This window comes from Alosa sapidissima, chromosome 7, assembly GCF_018492685.1.
Source record: "Alosa sapidissima isolate fAloSap1 chromosome 7, fAloSap1.pri, whole genome shotgun sequence".
Lineage (NCBI taxonomy): Eukaryota > Metazoa > Chordata > Actinopteri > Clupeiformes > Clupeidae > Alosa > Alosa sapidissima.
In genome coordinates, this window is record NC_055963.1 from 637,727 (window position 1) to 659,266 (window position 21,540).

General features: G+C 40.6%; 2 protein-coding genes across 8 annotated transcripts in view; one reads left to right on the forward strand and one right to left on the reverse strand.

Moving 5' to 3' along the window:
- tfip11 (tuftelin interacting protein 11) overlaps positions 1-19,101 on the reverse strand; it is a 23,637-nt gene extending 4,536 nt beyond the window's left edge. Inside the window, exons 1-10 of one of the 3 annotated variants that reach the window (XM_042098615.1) lie at positions 19,011-19,101; positions 10,627-10,833; positions 10,300-10,462; positions 8,896-9,052; positions 8,626-8,753; positions 8,387-8,542; positions 8,064-8,255; positions 6,500-6,814; positions 4,281-4,387; positions 2,620-2,788 (exon numbers count right to left, since the gene is read on the reverse strand). In XM_042098615.1, the coding sequence (XP_041954549.1) occupies positions 2,620-2,788; positions 4,281-4,387; positions 6,500-6,814; positions 8,064-8,255; positions 8,387-8,542; positions 8,626-8,753; positions 8,896-9,052; positions 10,300-10,462; positions 10,627-10,829 (1,590 nt within the window). In that variant the 5' untranslated portion in view covers positions 10,830-10,833; positions 19,011-19,101. Of the gene's footprint in view, positions 1-2,619; positions 2,789-4,280; positions 4,388-6,499; positions 6,815-8,063; positions 8,256-8,386; positions 8,543-8,625; positions 8,754-8,895; positions 9,053-10,299; positions 10,463-10,626; positions 10,834-11,112; positions 11,379-18,808; positions 18,987-19,010 lie in introns of those variants that run through there. The other 2 variants (XM_042098616.1, XM_042098614.1) reach the window with 2 other exon arrangements.
- The window catches only part of naca (nascent polypeptide associated complex subunit alpha), a 9,648-nt gene continuing 7,124 nt past the window's right edge, over positions 19,017-21,540 (forward strand). For all 5 annotated transcript variants that reach the window (XM_042098621.1, XM_042098618.1, XM_042098620.1 and 2 more), the window contains exons 1-2: positions 19,017-19,154; positions 20,335-20,410. In XM_042098621.1, the coding sequence (XP_041954555.1) occupies positions 20,341-20,410 (70 nt within the window). In that variant the 5' untranslated portion in view covers positions 19,017-19,154; positions 20,335-20,340. The remainder of the gene's footprint in view (positions 19,155-20,334; positions 20,411-21,540) is intronic.

Consider the following 21,540-nt stretch of genomic DNA (forward strand, 5'->3'; position numbering starts at 1 on the left):
ATCAACGAACTAGGAATCGAACAAGTTATAGGGCAGTCTCTGGTGTCTGCAGAAGTGAGTGTGGCATCTGGCTCAATATTCTGTGCAGGGCTCCGAACCGGTTTAAGGAACGAAAACGAAAAACGAAAACGAACGGAATTTTACGAGGAGCGGAAACGGAAACAAAAACAAAATGGTCTTCAACTGTTCCGGAACAAAAACGTTATTCTGAAATCCACAAAACCGGTTAATAACGTTTTTTTTTTCGTTCTCTATACACCTTATTCAGCCCCGCCCATTTTTTTAAATTCCACATTGTCTTTAAACTTCCGGTCGGCTAGCTACGTCTAGTTAGCTTCATTGGGATAACACGGCAGAAGAGGATAGAGAGGCTAACTTACAGAACAGCCGCTCCAAAGTCAGTTTTTTCCTAACTTCAGATAGGAAAGCTGTATAACAGAAATGTCTTAAGTCACCAAAATCCTAAGTAAACGTTCCTAACTTTAGGATGACCCATTGTCACCCAGTCATCTCAATAGAGCTCTGCTATCTCAATGTATCGCAATGGATGTACTGCTCAATCGGAAGTTTGGAGACAATGTGGGCAAAGCTAGCGCCCCCATGTTTGCGCGCGGAATAAGGTGTATATATATTTTATAAAATTTCACAAAAGCATATCCTATGTCAGGGAGACTATTTCCGGTTGTGCGAAAAACAAGCCCGCATCTACACTGTTAATGTGAGCTAACAAGCCGCTATGTAGCCAACTACTGTAGGCGAACAGCCTAATAATTTGATTTCTGCAGTTTAAAAAAAAAAAAAAAAAAAAAAAAACGAATAAATGGACCTTTGGTCCAAATGTGTATATTTTGTCTTGCTGTTGTAATGTAACCTATCCGTCTGCCACTTCGGATCTTAGGCCAGCTCGTAGCGTAGGCTACTGAAACTGATTTGGAAATTGTTTGTAGCCTATGCGTAATAGCCTATTTTGCCTGTCCACGCCATTTTAAAGTCGGGATTTGAAATGTTTGCGCAATTATAGCCTATTCTATGTAGAAGAGTTAAACGGGAAATTTGAGATAGGCCTTGTCAGCAACAGACAGGTTCATTTATAAACAGGGTTGGAATTATAGCGCAAGCCTTTGAAGATCTCCATATGGATAAAACTTAGGCTACAACCAGGTAAAGAGTTTAGCACGTATCCAGAAATATTTTTGATACGAAATTATTTATAGGCATAGGTTAGGCCTACAGTAAGTCTGTAGGCTATGGGATGGATAGCATATCTGAATGTTTTTGGATGCCGCCTGTGATTTATTATTTTTGGGCATAGCTACGGTATAGGCTAAATCAAGGGGAAATAATGAGTACGTCTATTCTAAGGTAAAGTCCACAAAAATAGACTTTGTGGCCAAACACTGCCGGAACTTTAAGAACGAACGATTTTTGCGTTCCGAACCGGTTCAGGACCGATATGTTGGTGGCGGAACGCATGCAAGAACGAAAACGTTAAACATAGCCCTACCTGAACCGTTCGGAACGGAACGTTTGAAAAATAATTTCGTTTTCAAGCCCTGATTCTGTGTGAGGGGCATCTGGCTCAATATTCTGCGTGAGGGACTGTGGGTGGTGTCTGGTAGGTGAAATTTCACGGGGAAACTACGATGATTGGTTAGCCTAGAAATCTAGACGCACCCTAGCACCACAGCAGCAGCAAATGTAATTTGCAGCCAGGGTAGTCTAGCAACTCTCCATTGGCTTGCGAGCTGGAAAAATTAAACTTCGATCAGGCCAATCACATTGTGTATAGAGTCGTGGACGGGCTTAACATAATGATGGCAGGCCGTGGCCTGTAAATTAAAGGCATAAAAGGCCAAAAAAAAAAAAACCATAATGATGGCAGAGTTGCAACTTGAAAACAAAGAAGATGGATGCTGCTGCTGGCGAACAGCGTGACTCGAGTTAAGCTTTTTTTTAAGTTGCCAAAAGTTTGGATCAACTAGCCAACTAGCTCCTGGTGGGAAAACGCATGGGACTCATGAGTTGTAGTGCTATCCTATTGCAGGCAGAGGGAATTTGAAAGACAACCGTTTATCCCGCCCCTCGGATTGAGAACTGCCAATGGCGAGTTCCCAGATCCTACATGTTGATATGGATCTGGCTCGTCAGGCTAATGATTGGTCAAATTTGCGGAAAAGTTGTACAAAATTACAAGGCCACCCAGAATTAGTGGGGATTTGTTGAATTTGCATTAATTGTTGTGATCCCAACATTGCAAATTCCTGGAGGGACTGATCAACCATTTACCAACACTAGCTCAACCATTTACTAACAACCATTTACTAACACTAGCTCAACCATTTACTAACACTAGCATCAACCAGTTACTAACACTAGCATCAACCAGTTACTAACACTAGCATCAACCATTTACTAACACTAGCCCAACCATTTACTAGCTTAGTGCACTTCACCCGACATTGACTGCTGAACTCCAGCAATTAAGTGTATCCATGTGATAATTGAGACTTTATTGAATAGGCACCTATATTCTGTGATATTTCACTGACTATGACCCCAAATAAAGCAGGACTGTGACTTTGCCTAGAGAAACAGTGAGTGTGAGTGTTTGCATGTTACCTCTCTTTGTAGCCTGGGGAATATGAGCTGCTCCAAGACATGATCGAGGATCCAGAGCGGCAGAATGGGGGCCCAGCACTCTATGCAGTCCACCATGGGCCCCACGTTCCTGGGCTGCCACTGGGTCACCGCGGTCCTCATCACAGGGAGCCACACCTCCCATAGCAACCTGACCAACACAATCACGCATGTCACACACAACAGCTACCATAGCAACCTGACCAACACAATCACGCCGGAACCCAGGAAGAACAGATCGGTTTCAGGTCCCTAACAACCGTCGTCAAGAACAAACTGAAAGGACAAGCACTAATTTGTTAACACGGACAGCGCATAGAATGCAAGCTTGCTGAACTTGATATAAGATGAATAATAAAAGCATATTGTCTAAATATTTCGATGCCGAGTCTGGATTGTGTTCATCTAGAGGTGAAGCGGGTTTACCTATGCCTATACTGATGTTTTACGGAAGGTAGGCTAAACATTTGCCCTGTAAGATTAGGTCAGGCTTATATCGACTGCACAAACAATTAGTTTACATTTAGATCAAAGTGAGAACATTGCCTACTCATAGGCTACATTATGACAGGGGTGGCCAATAATTTTCCCCGGATGTCAGAGGATAATTACTTAGCCTAAAATAGCCTAAGCCGTGAGCCACACATTGGACGATTGACAGAAATACAATGCACAAAATGCATTGTGCTAGATGGTAACTGACAGGAAAGTAGTCTATAGATACATGACTGATTAGCTAGGTTAGGGTACTTTATAGTATGCATTAACGTTACTTGCAAGCCCATGTCTACTTTCTTAAAACAATCAACTCCAATGGAGCGTGAACTAAACTTTAGGCTACCCTACATCTTGTAATTTGTGTGAAATGTTAGCGTCCGGTCTCATTGAGCATAAAAAAGGAACAGAAACAAGCCTATATTAGCCTATATAATTTCAGTTTTTCCTCTTGAGCAAGATGAAGATGACATTTGTGGCATAACTTCGTAACTTCATAATGCTTCGTATCCAAATGTCTTTGGGCTTATTTGAAATAGCAATAGCCTACTTTATTGGCATTTTAATCATTTTTAGCTTTGAACTGACATGACAAAAAAATGATGTCCCTTGTAATGCACGCAGGAAATTCAGTCTTCTCTGTCAAACGTTAACTATTTTCAAGCCCCATGCGTCTTTGCTTCAATGTCTTGCTATACGGCTCTGGGTTTGCTTGTCCTCCGAGTTTGTCCTTAACGACGGTTGTTAGGGGCCTCAAACTGATCTATTGCTGGTACTAATGCCCCAGCTATAGATCCTATAGACAATAAACAAGAGCTACTACTGCAGAATGTCACACACGAATGCTACTACTGCGGAATGTCACACACAAACGCTACTACTGCGGAATGTAACACACACGAAAACTACTGCTGCGGAATGTCACACAGCTGATCTGAGAATTTACCATCTAGTAAGCTACTACTACTTCTATTTACAAACTTACTACACAGTACACAATTTGAACAGGACTTTGAACAATCTGTATTGCTGACTACTATTTGTATGACTTCATACTCCAGAGAGTGGATGTGTATTGTTTACTAATGAGGGGACAGCACTCCGGTCAGCACTGTTGCTCTGCAGATCTGATGAATGGGTTAGAGTACCTGTGGTAGGGGTCCATATTGGAGGCGTCAGGTGCGCCATGATGCATCTGGCCCGACTCTAGTATGGCTCTCCACTGGCCCACCTCCTCCAGTCCGTAAGAGCAGTCCTGCAGGAGAGGGGCGTTAGCATTAGCAAACCACTTGAGGCACAGTTTGCTGGAATTAACAGACAAAAGCTCCATTAAAGGTGCAGTCCATGACTTTAAATTAGTGCTGTCAGTTAAACGCGCTATTAACGGCGTTACCGCAAACCTATTTTAACGGCGTCAATTTTTGTTATCGCGAGATTACTGTTCTTTTTGGTCTAACAAACTTTGTAGTTTTTTCACATGCTGTTGCAACAACTAGTAACGTTAGAACAACTACAACACCACACCGGATCCAGCTAGACCGGAAACTAAACAATACGCACTGACGAATGGAATGGAACGTTGTATGTGCTGCACGTACACGCCCCCTTTTAGGGGAAAGATCATAGATGACTGGTTGGATATAATGGAAATCTATGCTGCATCGAAGTGGGGAGTGAAAAGGGCTTATATACTTACTAAATCTTGAAACAAACGTGAATAAAAGGCACAAAATAAGGTTGGTGTAAGAGTTATCTGTGTGTTTATGGGATTAATATGACCATTATGTTCCTATTTGTTGCTCTTGCAGTTTACTAACAGGAGTGTCATGAATGTAGGCACAGTCAAACTGCCCATGGCTGACTATAACTAAGTTAAAGCTTAACTTTACATGTCATAACATCAACTAAACATAAGTCACACATTCATTCTATCACTTGTAATATGAACGTAGCCTATTTCCTACAACTAGGAGATAATTGGCTATGTTATACTAAATTTCCTCAGTTAACTATAGCTAGCAAGCTAACCGTTATACATGGGATATTATGGTAAGTGTAGCTTTGAATGTTCTGTGAATTAATAACTAGATGTAACGTCAACGTGTGATTACTAGCTGTCTTTCCCATTGGAATCAATGATATAATGTTAACTTTCCGCTAAAATGGCGTGATGCAGATTAAATGTATCTTTATGATGATGCCCTGTTAGTAGGCTAGGCTATGTAAAGGCATGCTGCACACACTTGGTTGGGCTTACGAGCCGGCCAAAGAGTAGTAGGCTGACGCATTTATCGTGTGCCGGAAAATATTTTTTCCCCGTCACTTGTTCTGTTATCAACAATCCTCTTTGGCTGCTACTATTTTGACTCTTTGGCTTTGATGTCCTCAAACTGCCAGACACTTCCTAGCAGCAAATATTCTAAAAACTTTACTTCCTCCTAGTCCTCCTCCTCGTCGTAAACACCAACGCAGTTCTGAACTCCCGCAGTCGGTTGAATGGTGTTTTAAATTGCTGTGGACACCATTGCCGACATGAGTGCATGCACTCTGCTTTCGACATTCATTTACATTAGATTCCATTCTTTTCAACTGAACTCAAAGATAATGAATATAGTATGAATAAGTTATAGTATTTATACTTATAGTATTTTCTGTTTGTTATGGCCTTTATAATGTGTGTACATTTTGTGCATGCACTTCTGCGGTAGCATTTATTTCAGTTTATATCAGCTATATTTCTGAAGAATAGGCCTATATTGTGTTGCCTCAAGGCCTGCTGCACTTTTGAAATAATCAAATAGACCTACGTCTAAAGTTAAGTTAACTTGCTTTGCTTTCATTTGAATCCCAATCAAGATACACAATAATTGCTTTATATTGTCAATATGGACTCCTGGAAAGTTAAGAAATACAAAATAATAGATAAAATATGTGATTAATCATGATTAACAATAGGAATTCAGCGATTAATCGCGATTTAATCGTTTGACAGCACTACTTTAAATCCTTTACACCCCAAATAAAATGTCAGTCCTCTAGCTGTCTATGAGCCATTTGCGCTCCATTAAAGGGGCAGTCCACGACTCTAGCTGTCTATGAGGCGTTTGCGCTCCATTAAAGGGGCAGTCCACGACTCTAGCTGACTGAGGTGATTGCGCTCAAATAAACTCCTGTGTTTGAGCACAGGCCAGACTCTGTAAATCGGATACAAACATAGTGTATACCCATAACATCGTGGTTGAGACCAAACCATTAACAGTCCAACGCCAACCAACACATTGCTTTTATAGCACAGAAGTGCGGGGTGTAATTTAATTGGCTGTAGAGTTATTTTTAAAATGCGTTTGAGTATGAACTCGTTTTTAACCTTTAAAGGATTCCAACTGCTAAGCTTCCCCTTCAGTAAGGGGTGGAGCACTGACACTGCCAGGTCGGACAGCCCCAGGGTCTTGTACTCCTGGTAGAAACCAGTCTGCAGCTTCTCAAAGACCTCGGCGCACTCCTGCAGCGTGATAGGCTGGTCACCGTGGCCTTCCCCGGCCTCGAAGCGCTCCACCAGCTCCAGCACCTCCTCCAGCCGCCTCAGAGCCGCGTCCTCCTCACTCAGCCGCTCCTGCAGCACGCTGCTCTCATGGGACAGAGACACCACCGTGTCACGCTCGTGCTGCAGCTGACGCGCACTCTGGAGCAGGATGGGAGGAGAGAGAGAGGGGAAGAGGGAGAAGAGAGAGAAGAGAGACCGAGAGAGAGAGAGGGGGGGGAAGAGAGAAGAGAGAGAGAGAGAGAGAGGAGAGAGGGATAAGTGGAGACATACAAAAGGTTTATCCAAATCAATAGAATAAGGGAGCTGTGGCACAAATGGATGCAGCTTCCATACACACACACACACACACACACACACACACACACACACACACACACCCAGCTTCCATACTACATCCCAACCCACACACACACACACACACACACACACACACACACACACACCCAGCTTCCATACTACATCCCAACCCACACACACACACACACACCCAGCTTCCATACTACATCCCAACCCACACACACACACACACACACACACACACAGCTTCCATACTACATCCCAACCCACACACACACACACCCACACACACACACACACACAGCTTCCATACTACATCCCAACCCACACACACACACACACACACACACACACACACACACACACACACACACACACCCAGCTTCCATACTACATCCCAACCCGCACACACACACACACACACACCCAGCTTCCATACTACATCCCAACCCACACACACACACACACACACACACACACAGCTTCCATACTACATCCCAACCCGCACACACACACACACACACACCCAGCTTCCATACTACATCCCAACCCGCACACACACACACACACACACACACACACACCCAGCTTCCATACTACATCCCAACCCACACACACACACACACACACACACCCAGCTTCCATACTACATCCCAACCCGCACACACACACACACACCCAGCTTCCATACTACATCCCAACCCGCACACACACACACACACACCCAGCTTCCATACTACATCCCAACCCGCACACACACACCCAGCTTCCATACTACATCCCAACCCGCGGTCATCTCCCGATCCAACCCCAGCCCCCCCACTCACACACACACACACACACACCCCACGGTCATCTCCCGATCCAAACCCAGCCCCCCTCACTCACACACACACACACCCCCCCGCGGTCATCTCCCGATCTAACCCCAGCCCCCCTCACTCACACACACACACACACACACACACACACACACACACACAACCCGCGGTCATCTCCTCTCTCCCCCCACTCACTGTCCCTCTTCCCTATCCTATCTGAATGAAGCCAAAAGGCCCCTGAAGCTTCAGATCAGATGAGTGGGATGTACCTGTAGGATCTCCTGTTCAGTTAGCTCGATGAGCAGCTTGAGGTTGTGCTCGAGTTCTGGCAGGGCGAAGCCCGAGGGCTTCTGCTCCCGTACGGCTTCACTCAGCGTGGGTTCCTCAGGCACGCTGTGCTTCTGGCTCATCTGACTGTAGCTGTAGTAGACCCTCTGCTCCCTGCCAGTCATATCGATCACCTGAGAGAGAGAGAGAAGAGAGAGAGAGAGAGAGAGAGAGAGAGAAGAGACAGAATTCTCAGCGTTACAGACTTCTCACCAGACAGAGTTACAGACTTCTCACCTTGACCTTGGCCAGTTAGACTTCTCACCTTGACCTTGGCCAGCTCTCCAGCTGGAGTGACCATGCCCCTGTCCGACACCTTCCCATGAGCCTTCAGCTCCTCCACGGTTCTGTAGGAGTACTTTGGCTTCTTCTTCCCCACGCCTGGCTCTCGACGCCACTGCCCGAGCTCCTTCTGGAACTCCTGCAAACCAGAAGACACGAGGATGGCTGAAAGACTGAGCCAAGGCTACTGGAGCATACTGTCTCACTGGCACACTTGGTTACCTTCTCCTCCTCTTCTTCAGAATCTACCACGGGGAAGTCTTGCAGGGACTGCTGGGTCCGCTCCCGGCCATAGGCCCCCACGGCTCCTTTGCCTTTTCTGACCTTGGCCTCAATTGGGTTCACAATACCTAGAGGTAAAGGGGTGCAACACCATTGTTTACCACTGGCAGAAAACAACACTATGGTTCAACATCCTCTGTTCAACATCCATGGATCCACATTCCAAAGGGTATACTGAATGCCAAGTGGCATAGGGAGACGTTTGTTTACCCTGGGCGTTCTTCCCCAGGCCCTGGCCTGCTACGTAACCCATCTTCTGCAGGAGCTTCTGTCCGATTCCTCGAGTGTGCTTCTCCCACGTGCCCAAGTCCTGGCCGGGCCTGATGTTCCCAGCAAACCCCCTCTGGGAACTCTTGAAGTTGCTACCCTGGTCATTTCAAACAATAAAATATAGATCAATATAGATGAACATATGGTGAACTTCAGATGTAGACTGACTCAATGGTTAATGGGTTAAGACAGGTATGCTATTTAGTATTGCAACCAAAATCCCTAGCTGTATTAAATAAATATAAACAATAACAATGACAATAGCGTATGTGTAGCTAGTCTGTATTAACCAGAGGAATGGAACTCTGCCACAGATTATTCACCCCTTGCAGACACGTGACTTAAGTCACGTGACGGCTCCATGCTGGACAGCAAAAAGATGGGAGACGGACGGCAAATTACATTATGTCATAACGATAATGATGAACTGAACACCATTACTATAACATCTTTGTAGTTCAATGTATTGCTGTTTGGGGTCTGATAGTCAAGGAAAGATGCCAGTGGTGTTGTTAGATGAAATGGGTCATGATCGCAAATGTAAAGTTATTAAAACTGGTGGTAACAGCGTAAACAAGTGGAGATAACGTTAGGTCATAACGTTAGGCTACTGTAATTAACATTATGGTAAATGAACACCCATAAGTATTTCTAGACTAAAATATTGCAAAGCGATTTGGTTACTTTATTTGTCTTGCTTTTATCAGTTGTAACATAGTCAAAACGTTAAGAATGTCATAACAGAACATGAAATAATAACTTAGCTGCCACACTTAGAAGCTAGCTATTCTAGCTAATTTTTATCGTAGCTCATAGTGCTAGGGCTAATGTAACTCGTCAGTTTGTACGTTGCCCAGCGAATAAACTTACTTCTTAGGCCTACATGTCTTAAGTTAAAGAATTGAAAGAAATAGGACATAAAAAAACTTGAACGGTATTATCTGTTTACATTCAGATCTTGCCAAAGACTTTGCCTAAGTGCTATCTGCCGTCCTGTTCAGAGTCTATGGTTGCTATAGCAACCGCTGCTGTGCTTCATACACTGAGGAGATAAGCATGCAATTGTGGTTGAAATACTCCCGAAACACAAAGAAAACAAACCAAAATATATCTATGCAAGAACATGGGATGTTGTTGTATTCCAAACAATAAGCCAACAGTCGTGGAAGGGCATTACTACGGTTAAATCTCACTATAATCTCCTAGCTGTGCGATATGTCCCATTACAACCCATTGATTTGATTCGTGTTCTTGCCGTCCACTAGGCTATTTTGCTGTGGCGCGAACAAAACGTGACGTCACTTGCAAGGGGTCAATAGTCGGAGACTGAGAAACGGAGCTCACAGTTTGTAATTTCTTGGGTGCGGCAGCACGAGAAGGTGGGGGAGCTGGGGGAGCTTCTCCGTCGGCGTCTGATTCATCTGAGCCCTGTTCCTGCTTCTCTTCTGCTGCAGTCTTACGAATCCCAGCACTCACAAAGCTCACAGGTGCCGAGTAATCCTTGCTTCTGTTAAGAAAAAACAATATACAAATCATTTTCATGACATGTAAGTAAGTGTCGACATAGAATGATGGAAGTCTGATTCAACTAGATTGAGCACGGTCATGGTCGACAATACTTTGTTATCATCGTTCACCTCATCACAGCTTTCAATACAGCTGAACACGTACCTTTTCCCGCCGAAACTTGGCCGCTCCTCATCAGAGTCGTGCTCAGCCCAGATGCCATAAGTCGCTTCCTCTTTGGTCTGCTTGTGGCGCCGGCGCTCAGGGTTGAACTCGTTGGCCAGGTCCCACTCCGAGATCTCAAACTTCTCAATTTCCACCCCATCCTCCTCCTCCTCTCTACGCCCATACAGGTGGGACATCGACATGATCCTGTGGGGGAGTCAGGTGAGTCACGTGGTGTTATATATTTGAACTGAACAACTGCAGGGCTGTGGTGAGATATGACCTATGGATATGACCAGGCACATAATGAAATACCAGAAATGAAAGCAGTACATAATCAGACTATTAAAACTAATCTTGCCAACACAAGATATGACATTTCAATTCACTACAAGTTAAATTACAAGAATAGCTTAAACAGGCCATCAATAACAGTCGCTGCAACAGTTACATTAAACAACAATATGTTTTCTTCCTCAACCACACCTGGTTCGTTCATGCACTTTTCCATGATGCATAGATTGTCATTTTCTTTAGAAAGCCACAGGTCTTAAATATTACTGTCAATCACGTCATCAAAAATATACCATATAGTCCGGCAGCCCAATGCCATAATTTAGGTGAACCTGTTTTTTTGCTGTTTCTTGTTGTCAAGGGGTAACTCAATAAGATTAGAGAGGGTGCCCGGTGATATCCCTTGGGCATAGTCACATCACTCAAAAAATCCTCCATAGAAATGCATGGGGTTAGTTTGTAACGCCAATATGGCAGTTGTCTACACATATCCCGCCCCTTCCGCAGCAAAAAAGTCAACATGTGAATACATTGTGCCAATCATGTGGTGTGTTGTGAATACATCGTGCCAATCATGTGTTGTGATCTCACTGCTGGAGCAAGGTTGGTGTTGTGAAGTCTTGCGCACACCGAAATAGATGCCTGTTAAGTGCCCAAAAAGCGCTACAATATGGCTGCTGAGTGGAAGGACTTGCCTAAAAGGACTTTGGGTTTACTTACTGCGCAGCTATGTAAATGACTACTGTTGGCCTAAACTGGCCTCTTTTTAGCTGATTTCTACAGGGTGTCTGTTCTGCTGTTCTAATAAAATATACATTTATTTTTATTCTTTATTGCAGTAGTAGTCTATGCTCAGAGCCTAAACTCGTCATTCAAAAAGAGAATATGGGTCAAAGACGTGACGCTTGCTTTTTCTGTCCGACTGAACTTTTTACCAATTAATAAACATTAAAATTAATAAAATTATAGCATGTATGTCTACCATCTCCCTTATACATATGCCCACTCTTATTTCTTTAAAAATAATTGGCTATTGGTCATTTTCTGCCATCTGAAGTGTGAAAACATCATGTGGGGCGACCGTCCGGCCTTGACTTTTGTTTGGACAACTGGTTTTAAATCAAACTAAAATAATTTAAATATAATCCTTACCCTATTTGGCATAATTTTAAACTTGTTTTCCATTGATTGACAAAGTTATGAAACATTTGTACACACATTTCATTCATAATAAGCAAACAAATCTTGTCCGAAGATGTTCATTGTCTGAAATATCATCTGGGGCGACCATCAAGAAAATTAAGGGACTTTTATTTTGACAATCATCTCAAAGATGAAAGTTGCATCAGCCAGCCTCATGGTGAGGGTCCCACAGAGACAACTAGCAGGTGAGTAGTCACTCTCATTTTTACAAACAAATCCTCTTTAAAACTGCTGCAGTGTATACGTCACATTTTGATATCATGTGGGGCGGCCAACCTAAAACTGTAAATAATACGTTTTATACGCAAATCTTTATTTTTAATGTCAATTTGTCAGTGATATGTGGTGAGAAGAAGCTAGCTTGGGTTCTATAGCTAAGCATTAGCCTGTTATACTTGATTAAACTTGAAAACATCATCTGGGGCGACCGAGCATCATGTGGGGCGACCGCCACTGATTGCTTAAATGATAGAAAACACATATCATGTATTTGTAGTTTCTGTATGCAAATGTTTTCATTCATTATATGCATTTAGTTGTTTTAAATAACTTTCAACATTTCACCACATATTTTTTCTAAATTTCAATAATTTCCATCCTACTTCAGAGAGGACTAAGCTTACTTCTTTTTGATTATTATGTTTTTATCAGAGAAATGTGTGAATATTAAGCATTCATTCTACTTTTTCTAATTCCTTTTCTAACTCTGTGTATGTTTAAATATACTTTTTTTCTAGATGGCCCCACTAACAAGCAAAGAAAAGACTGCTCACTACAGGCAGCGGATCAATGCAGATCCTGTAGCAAGAGCTGACTATCTTGCCTAATATCCTGACTAGGGGTGGGCGATATATATCGTCTGCGATAATATCGTGATTGTTGTTTTAACGATGTGCAAATTTACATTATCGAGTATTTAAATTACTTATGGGGAAAGAAACACTCAAAATCACGCATTGAAACCCCATACATTCACTAAATCCAGGAGGTGTATGCAAGAGAAGCCCCGTTGCAGCAGAGCAAGTGTCACATGATCGCTAGTGGGTCCACGTTGTCACACGCAGGCCTAATGTTTATTTTGTGTAGCGAGATCCAGACGTAACCTACTTGGGATTTTGTGCAGCTACTTCTGTTCAAGTAGCATTAATGAGACAGTCACATTTTTTCCGACATGGTATTATATGGAGAGAAAACATTTGCCTTTGAGTATTTTAATAGTCAGTTGTAAAAAAAGAACTCTTCTCATGTAACCCTTTTGTAAATGGACTGAAGTTCGCTCTAAATATCTACGTGTATCGATTATGCTAACCGTTAGCATCTCTATGGGATTTCTCATATACATTAGCCATAAGCTAATGCATTAGTTTCTATTCTGTAACTTGGAATGCTAGCCTACATGATTTCTCTTAAAACAAAACATCGACGGAAATAACTTAGATGTACTCTGTTGGTCTGCTTAGTTTTACAGTGAATCCTAAGTAAAGGTTTTTGAAAGGAACTTCAGCTTCAGACTTTCTGTTGGGAAACTGTTAGGCCTAGTCATCTTCTTTAATGTAGCTGGCTAGACCATGCCATTGCCACACAAGTGGGCAAAATTGGAAATGTGTCATAGAGTGACAATGCATTGGTTGATTTGGTTAAAAAGTCACAGGATAGGTTATTGGTTATTATTGTATTGATGCTATTCATAAATAATGAGCTGTAAAGTAATTCAGACTTTATCGTCAAAATCACAAAAAATATCGAGATATTATTTTTTGTCCATATCGCCCACCCCTAATCCTGACTAATAGTGAGGAAACTGTTAATGTTATGAAATGTGTCAAATGAAATGGATATGCTGATTCTTCATAACATTTCATTAAATGTGTTTTAACTATCAAAATCATTGAATAGTCTTAATTGCTTGCTGTTTTTCATCATGTGGGGCGACCACTTGTCATGTGGGGTAACCAACCATATTCAATTCTGTAGTAAATTAAAAATGTTTGTCCATTTTGGTTGAAATATAATACATTGGTATAACATGAATAAGTGGATACTATATCTACACATTTTAAATCAGTTTTATGGATTATATGAGTAAAATAAATATGTAATTGCTTTATGAGGGTGACACTGCCATTATAGATAAAAATGTATTTAACATCATTTGCAATAAATGAAAGGACACATGAGTATATCTTTCTTAAACAGTTCAATTCATTACTGATACATATTAAAATATAACTTATGTAAAGGAAATCTATTAATTTTAAGATAAATTACGGTCGCCCCAAATGACTTTTTTAAGGTCGTTGCCCTATTCATTTGAGTTTAAAAGCACTAAAATATCTTTGTTTGAAGTTTTCACACACATGCATGTGTAGACTACAATCCAAATGTTTAGAAAATAGCCAAATATATTATTATTTCAAGTATTTTAAAAATGGGCCTCTCAAAGGCCTTATACGTCATTGACCCATATTCATTTTTAAGTATTGAAGTATTTAGAGCCTGAAACAAAGGAATACTTCAGTTGGAAATTCAACTGCCATTTGAAGAAAGATTCATTGATTCGTTACTGAGGCCAACCAGTCTACCAGAAAATGTCAAACTTGCAACAAACTGCAAGAGTGAAATTACAGGCAATATCTGAAATTATAAATTCATTATTTGACATAGAAAAGGGTTACATTTTCCCAATTTGAATGCATGAAGTATTGTCTGAACAACTATCACACTGCAAACTGTATTTTAGTATTCTATTTGAGTTGATTATTTGCTTTTCCTATTTTTTTTTTCTTCATGATTTCGGCACATAGGGCTTTAATGGTTAATGTAGGACATTGCCCATGGGATATCACTGGGCACCCTCCTAAATATTAAAGAGCCACCCCAAGTCAACAAGTCTAAGCAAAAAATGAATAAATAAATAAAACCAGGTCTGACCCCATGGCTCCCGGACTGGCATTATCTGAAATATAGAAATTCATTAATTCACTTAGTAAAGGGTTAAATTGTCAAAATGTGAATATACTGTCTGACAAACTATCACACAGAACACTCTATTTTAGTGCATTTTATTTCAGTTGATTTGCATTTAATATGAGTAGGCCTACTCATCTTGAAATTAGAGGTATATCCTATTTTTTCATGATTTTGGCACATTGGGCTTTTTCATATTTAAACATTAAATTACAGAAAACCTTTAATACAAATTTCCTGTGTAAAATACTTTTCATCTAATATGTAAACACAATGAAAACATAATTTTGAACCAGGCTTCATCTAATGTTCAGATTTTTTTCTTTTAAACTTTATGCAAATCAGCACATATTTAATTAGATTATGCCTAATTTGCATATTCAAACATTACATTTCATATAACTTGTAATACATGTTTTTCCATATTAATGCAAGTAATCAACTGGGGAAGTTTCATAGTGATATCTGATAGTTAATTTTTATGCCCTATTCACTTGTAGTGTCTCACCTTGTATTCAATACATTGAACAAGAAAGGGTTAATATACAAAATTGCCCAATAGTCCAGTCATTTTAAGCCAAAATAGGGGTCAAGGTTGAACAAATTGCAACACAAGCAAACTTAACTGATTTTGAATCCTCAATATGTCCTGAGTAAGGGAAAAAAAAGCCCCGAAGAATCCCAATAGGGGAAAGTTTCGAAAAAGACCCAAATATACCCTATTCATGCCATGCGCCTATACAGTATTTTTCTCACGTGAATAGGGGAAAAAAATTAACCTTCACATATCACCATGAAAATTACTGAGTTGATTACTTACATCAAGACAAACAAAAAAATGTATTAGAAGTTTTTTGAAATTGTTTGTTAACATGGGCAAACAGGGCATAATGTAATTACGTATAGTTAATTTATAAATATCACAACGGAGCTAATAGTCCAGGCAAAGGTCTGACCCAAAACTAATTGCAACAGAATTTATTTTCACATTTTTATATTTCAATTGGTGATCTTTACACCATAGTAAAAGAACATGAAAATCCAGTTGGTGGAAATATGTTAAAATGAGGGTTGTTTTATGCATTATTCTTCAGCAAATACTGACAAAACTGTAATTAGAATGTTGCAGAATACACATTCTAAAGAATATCTGACCCCATCTAACTTAAGTAAGGGATAATGTATAGAACGCCGGTCATTACTGGGAAAATAAGTCCCGACAGGGCGGACCGGACCCCGATGCACAGCGGAGGGGTCTTGTTCCGCCCTGAAGGGACTTATTTTCACAGTAATGACCGGCGTTCTATACATTATCCCGCTTATTATACGGCTACTTGCCAAAACTAAATAATAAACTCCCCACGATATGACTTTAGCCTACATAACCTAGCCTATTTGTTACCATTCATCGTAGCATTTGCTGAGAAACAAATAGGCCTAGTTCGCAACACACGCTGCTGAACTTGAATCAAACATTCTTTAGAACACAGCTGCTGATCAACCGTCTGCTTTCACGTTTGAATGAAGTTCCAGTCCTTGCGTAGTGATATGAAAGACATTAATCAGAAGCACAAAACCCGTTGCCATTGACAGCGGTGATTAAATGCTTTGCCGGTGATTTATGTATATTTAACATAGGCCCGAACGTTGGGAAGGCCCATTCATGTGAATGGAACGTTCTGCAGCACTCTGAAGAGCCGTGTAATAACATGGAATAAAACCATGAATAAAACATACATTTTAGAATCTTGCATTGTTGAGGAACATTCTTTTATTTTCAAAGAGTGAATTCCTTTAGCTTATTTCAGACTGGTTTGTTGCAAAATTGGTGTCTATTTTTACATTGTGGCCCTTTGAATCAATGGAAATGGTTGTTGAATCTTTAAATAGAGCCAAGTGGGTTTTTTGCATGTAAGTGTTCCACAATGTGTAATCTGTACAAACACATAGTTAGGCATTATTCAGCCTAGGAAAGTGGTTTTGGTGTTTACGTAATCGGATTTAGAGGTCACTGAAACATACAGTATATCACACTAAAGTATCAGTCCATCATTTTGCAAGTCTTATAGTAATTGACCTCTTGCCCAGGGGTGACTGATATACTGTCTGTCTAATCAGAGGGGCCTGTATGATGCCCCTTTACTTTGCACAATTTTTGTCTAAAACAATAATCGGACAGCACAGTATGTTTATGTTAGTGAATGCAGGAAAATTGTGAAGGCAAAGTTGAAGATGGACATGATCATGTCCTAATTCGACAGAAGGGTGCAGATGGGATAACTGCAGTTAGCCTCCAAGTGACTCTATTGTTGTGACATCTGGCAAAAATGCTATACTAATAAATATAGTTTAAGATGAATAATTAACAATGCATGCCTATGCATGGGTCATGGTTTTACCAAAGTCATAGAACAGTCAAAACTATACATATTCTAAAAGTATATGCACTGTACATGAAATATAGCATCAATCAACTTATGTCCCATCTTCCTCCATACCATGCATAACAGATACTCCTCTATTCTGTATAGGCGAATCAAGTGAACAGCTGATACATTTTGGCCTGCACTATTAAGGGAAACAAATTAAACACCCTAAACTATATATTTTCTATAAGCATATACCCTCCGGAGGAGATATAACACCATTTAAGACATTTCCCATCTTCCTCTATGCCATGCACAATACATTGCCCTCTATTCTGTAAAGGCGAATCTAGAGTAAAGTGGATACATTTTGGCCTATACTGTCCAGGCAAAATAAATTAAACACCATAAACTATATATTTTCTATAAGCATATACCCTCTAGATGAGATATAATACCAGTTAAGACATGTATTATCTTCCTCCATGCCTTGGACAATTTGTTTGTCAAATGTTGCAATTAGTTTTGGGTCACTATAGCTATACATAATTACATTATGCCCTGTTTGCCCATGTTAACAATTTCAAAAAACTTATAATACATTTTTTTGTTTATCTTGATGTAAGTAATCAACTCAGTAATTTTCATGGCGATATGTGAAGGTTAATTTTTTTCCCCCTATTTGCGTGAGAAAAATACTGTATAGGCGCATGAATAGGGTATATTTAGGTCTTTTTCTAAACTTTCCCCTATTGGGATTCTTCGGGGCTTTTTTCCCTTACTCAGGACATATTGAGGATACAAAATCAGTTAAGTTTGCTTGTGTTGCAATTTGTTCAACCCTTTCTCCTAAAATGACTGGACTACAAGGGATATCACTGGGCACCCTCCTAAATTTTAAAGAGATACCCCTAGTCTACAAGATTCTGCAAAAAAAAAAACTTTAACCGACAAAACCAGGTCTGACCCCATGGCTGCCGGACTAATATGAGTGATCATCTGTTTGCTACCACAACGTTAGTGACTGATCAGTTATCCCCAAATGTATCCATGCTTGCATTTTAAATTACCGGTAGTTACTGATTCATGTGTACCCTATTTCAAGCGCCCACTGGTAGTTTAAGATTGGGAAAAGTTGGATTAACATTACTTTATAGGTGATGAGGTTGCAGAGTAACAGTTAGCATACACCAGATATTGAGAGACTGCGTAACTGTAAACGAATGTGAATACACTCTATGCAGAACTCTGATTTTCACCACAGACGAATGATTAACGCCAACATTGGACGCTGGTGTGAACTTATCCCAAAGTACTGACAGCGCCAAGCTGTTGTTATCTATGGTTCTTACCTTACGAAGGATGAAACGCCAATGTTAGCTAGCTAAATCGCCTGGTACAGATGGTTTTCTAACAAACTAACGTTAGCTGCGGCGGATAATAAGACACAATGTGCCTCGCATAGTTCGTTTCTCTATAGCACCAGCAGACTTGGAAAACAAAAAATTACGTCAGTCGCAGTCACAGGAAAATAATAAACAAACGGCAACTCACCTAGCTTGTTAGCTGGATGCTCCGTGCTTCCTACCTACCGCAGTGTCGACCCGGAACAAGAAATATCGATAACTGTGATATCACAGCGCGTCTAAGGTCAGATTCTCTCTCTCACAGCCATCTTGGATCCCGAGTCCTGACCTAGTGAGTTGGTGTTATCAATCTACTTGCATCTAACATTTTAATCGCTTGTAAAATTGTCCAGTTTTCGATTCAGTTGTGGATAAGTGTTTAGTCGGTCGTTTGATATAAATATTAACCTGGACAACGCTTTGAATGAAAAAATATCCTAACTCAACCGATCGACTGTCAGTACAAAATGGGGGAGAGGCACACAGTTATTAGCTGGCTATCCTTTTCAGAGTTGGCTAAACTTGTTTGGCTCATGTTTTTGTGGAATAGTTAATTCAATTGATGTTGCTCTTGATGTTCGTGTGTAACATGAATATTATATGTTAGCCAGTAACTTGGTATTAGATCTAATCAGTGCTGTCGATTGACTGGTTATCTTGACTAGCTAGCTAGCTAGATATATTCCAGTTCCTCGAGAGGCTGAAAGAGGCAACTCGCTAACCATGCTATCCAGTATGGGCAGTGCTGTCAGTGTTATGATAACCCAAGTCTTTGTTCGCAGAGCTGCCACTGTAGAGTTGAGATTGTGTAGGCCAAAGCTACATTGTAGAGCAGTTTGTTTACACATTTAAGATACCTGCGTGTTGTCACCCGGTTCATGTTTTGGACTAGCACGCTGGCTAGAGCCATTCTCTACGAGTGAGCAGAGCCGACCCAACACTAACCTTAGTTACCACGTGAAAACTTGTAATACGGTCTCTTAAGAAAGCTCCAGAGTTTGGCGTAAGAAACTGAATTTAGAATAAATGTTTTTAGCAACATGGATCTGTAGGTGTGCAGCTTTTTAGTCTAACGCTGTAACGTAGAGCTAACTCTCCGTTTGGTTGTTACCTTTTTCTGATGAAGTTGGGTAACGCGATGCTAGGCTACATGTGAATTTAAGTTGGCCGCTATCTAATTAAGTGAAACACGTGCTTCTAACTGCGTCTTCTCATTCTGTGTATAGATATTTAGTCTTATAATCATTGTGGTCATTATGTTGCTGTATAAATGTGCAGTAGGCAAGTGTCGGGGAATGCTAAAGGAACATGACCGTTTCACTGGCTAATCCAGATTCATTTTTATTTAGTTATATAACTGACGTTTTCTAAATATATATCTAGTTATTATGTGATCTTATCAAGAGTGAAGAAAAAGGAAGAAAAAAAATACCCATTGATTGTGGAAGCTTATAAATGTGTGTGTGTTACAGGCAAACATGCCCGGTGAAGCCACAGAAACTGTCCCAGTGACAGAGCAGGAGATGCAGCAGCCACAAGTGGAGACGGGTTCGTAATTTTCTGAGCCATGCATGCTCCTACTAAACCCTCTGGCTAACAATGTGGTCCTGGAACTCAGAATCTATTCAGTGCTGTTAGGTTACTACTGATATTTAAACTGAAACACAAACCAGTTAAGGCAGGCTGTGGCCCATTTTGTCCCAGATACATTTGTTTCCGCTTCTCTCAGTTTGTCTACTCAGCTGTCACACCAGTCAAGAAAAGTTTTAGTTGGTTGTCGTAGCGTGCAAGGTCTTGTTCTGAGTAGGATTCCTGATCCAGGACCACTTTCCCCCTTAAAAAACACCTTGTTGCCTGCACTGAATGAGATTACACTTGAAGTTTGGTGATTAGATGTACAGAATTTCTCTGTGCATGAAACATGATGCATATTGCTGCATGAGTAGTGATGGAATGAAACTTACTTGTACCCTTTCAAAACATATTCATATTTTGTTAATCATTCTTTTAAGTCACCACCCTATGGATTTTCCATTCATTTATTTCTCATGGGATACCATATTTTGTATAACGTTAAAGTGAAGTTAGTTTCTTTTCTCATAGGAATAACTATACAATTCATTTATTCTTTGTGCTACATTCACCTTTGATAATGTTTCACAAAATATACACACATAGCCAAAACTTAATACATTTTGTTAGGCTGGGTAAATATCCATTTCCATCCAGCCTTGGACATGCAAAGCTTCTCAAGTGTAAGCAAGGCATCACATGAGCTTCCAAAGGATACATAGACAAAAGCGTATAGACGGTACTGACACAAAATGCTTCTGCGGTTACCCTTGCTGGAATCTTCTGTCCATTCGGTGAAGAATTGTATTGAAGAAGAGTGGACTTCTTCAAGACTGCAAGCAATCTATGAATGTTTTTAATAGACAACTGTACCTGTATTCTTCAGTCTGGTGCCATGGAACTTTATATAATGATGCCATTGAAGAGTTGAAGATGAAGAAGAATCAAGATGACAAGTAACCCATGGAAACACTCATAAAGATGGTTTTGGCTGGAAGAAACGGTCAACATTTTGCATAGATACTAATTTGGAAGCTCATGGTATGTCCTGTAGATGAGCTGTTCTAGCAGCACCTTGTAAAATTGCTATTATTTGCTTGTACTTT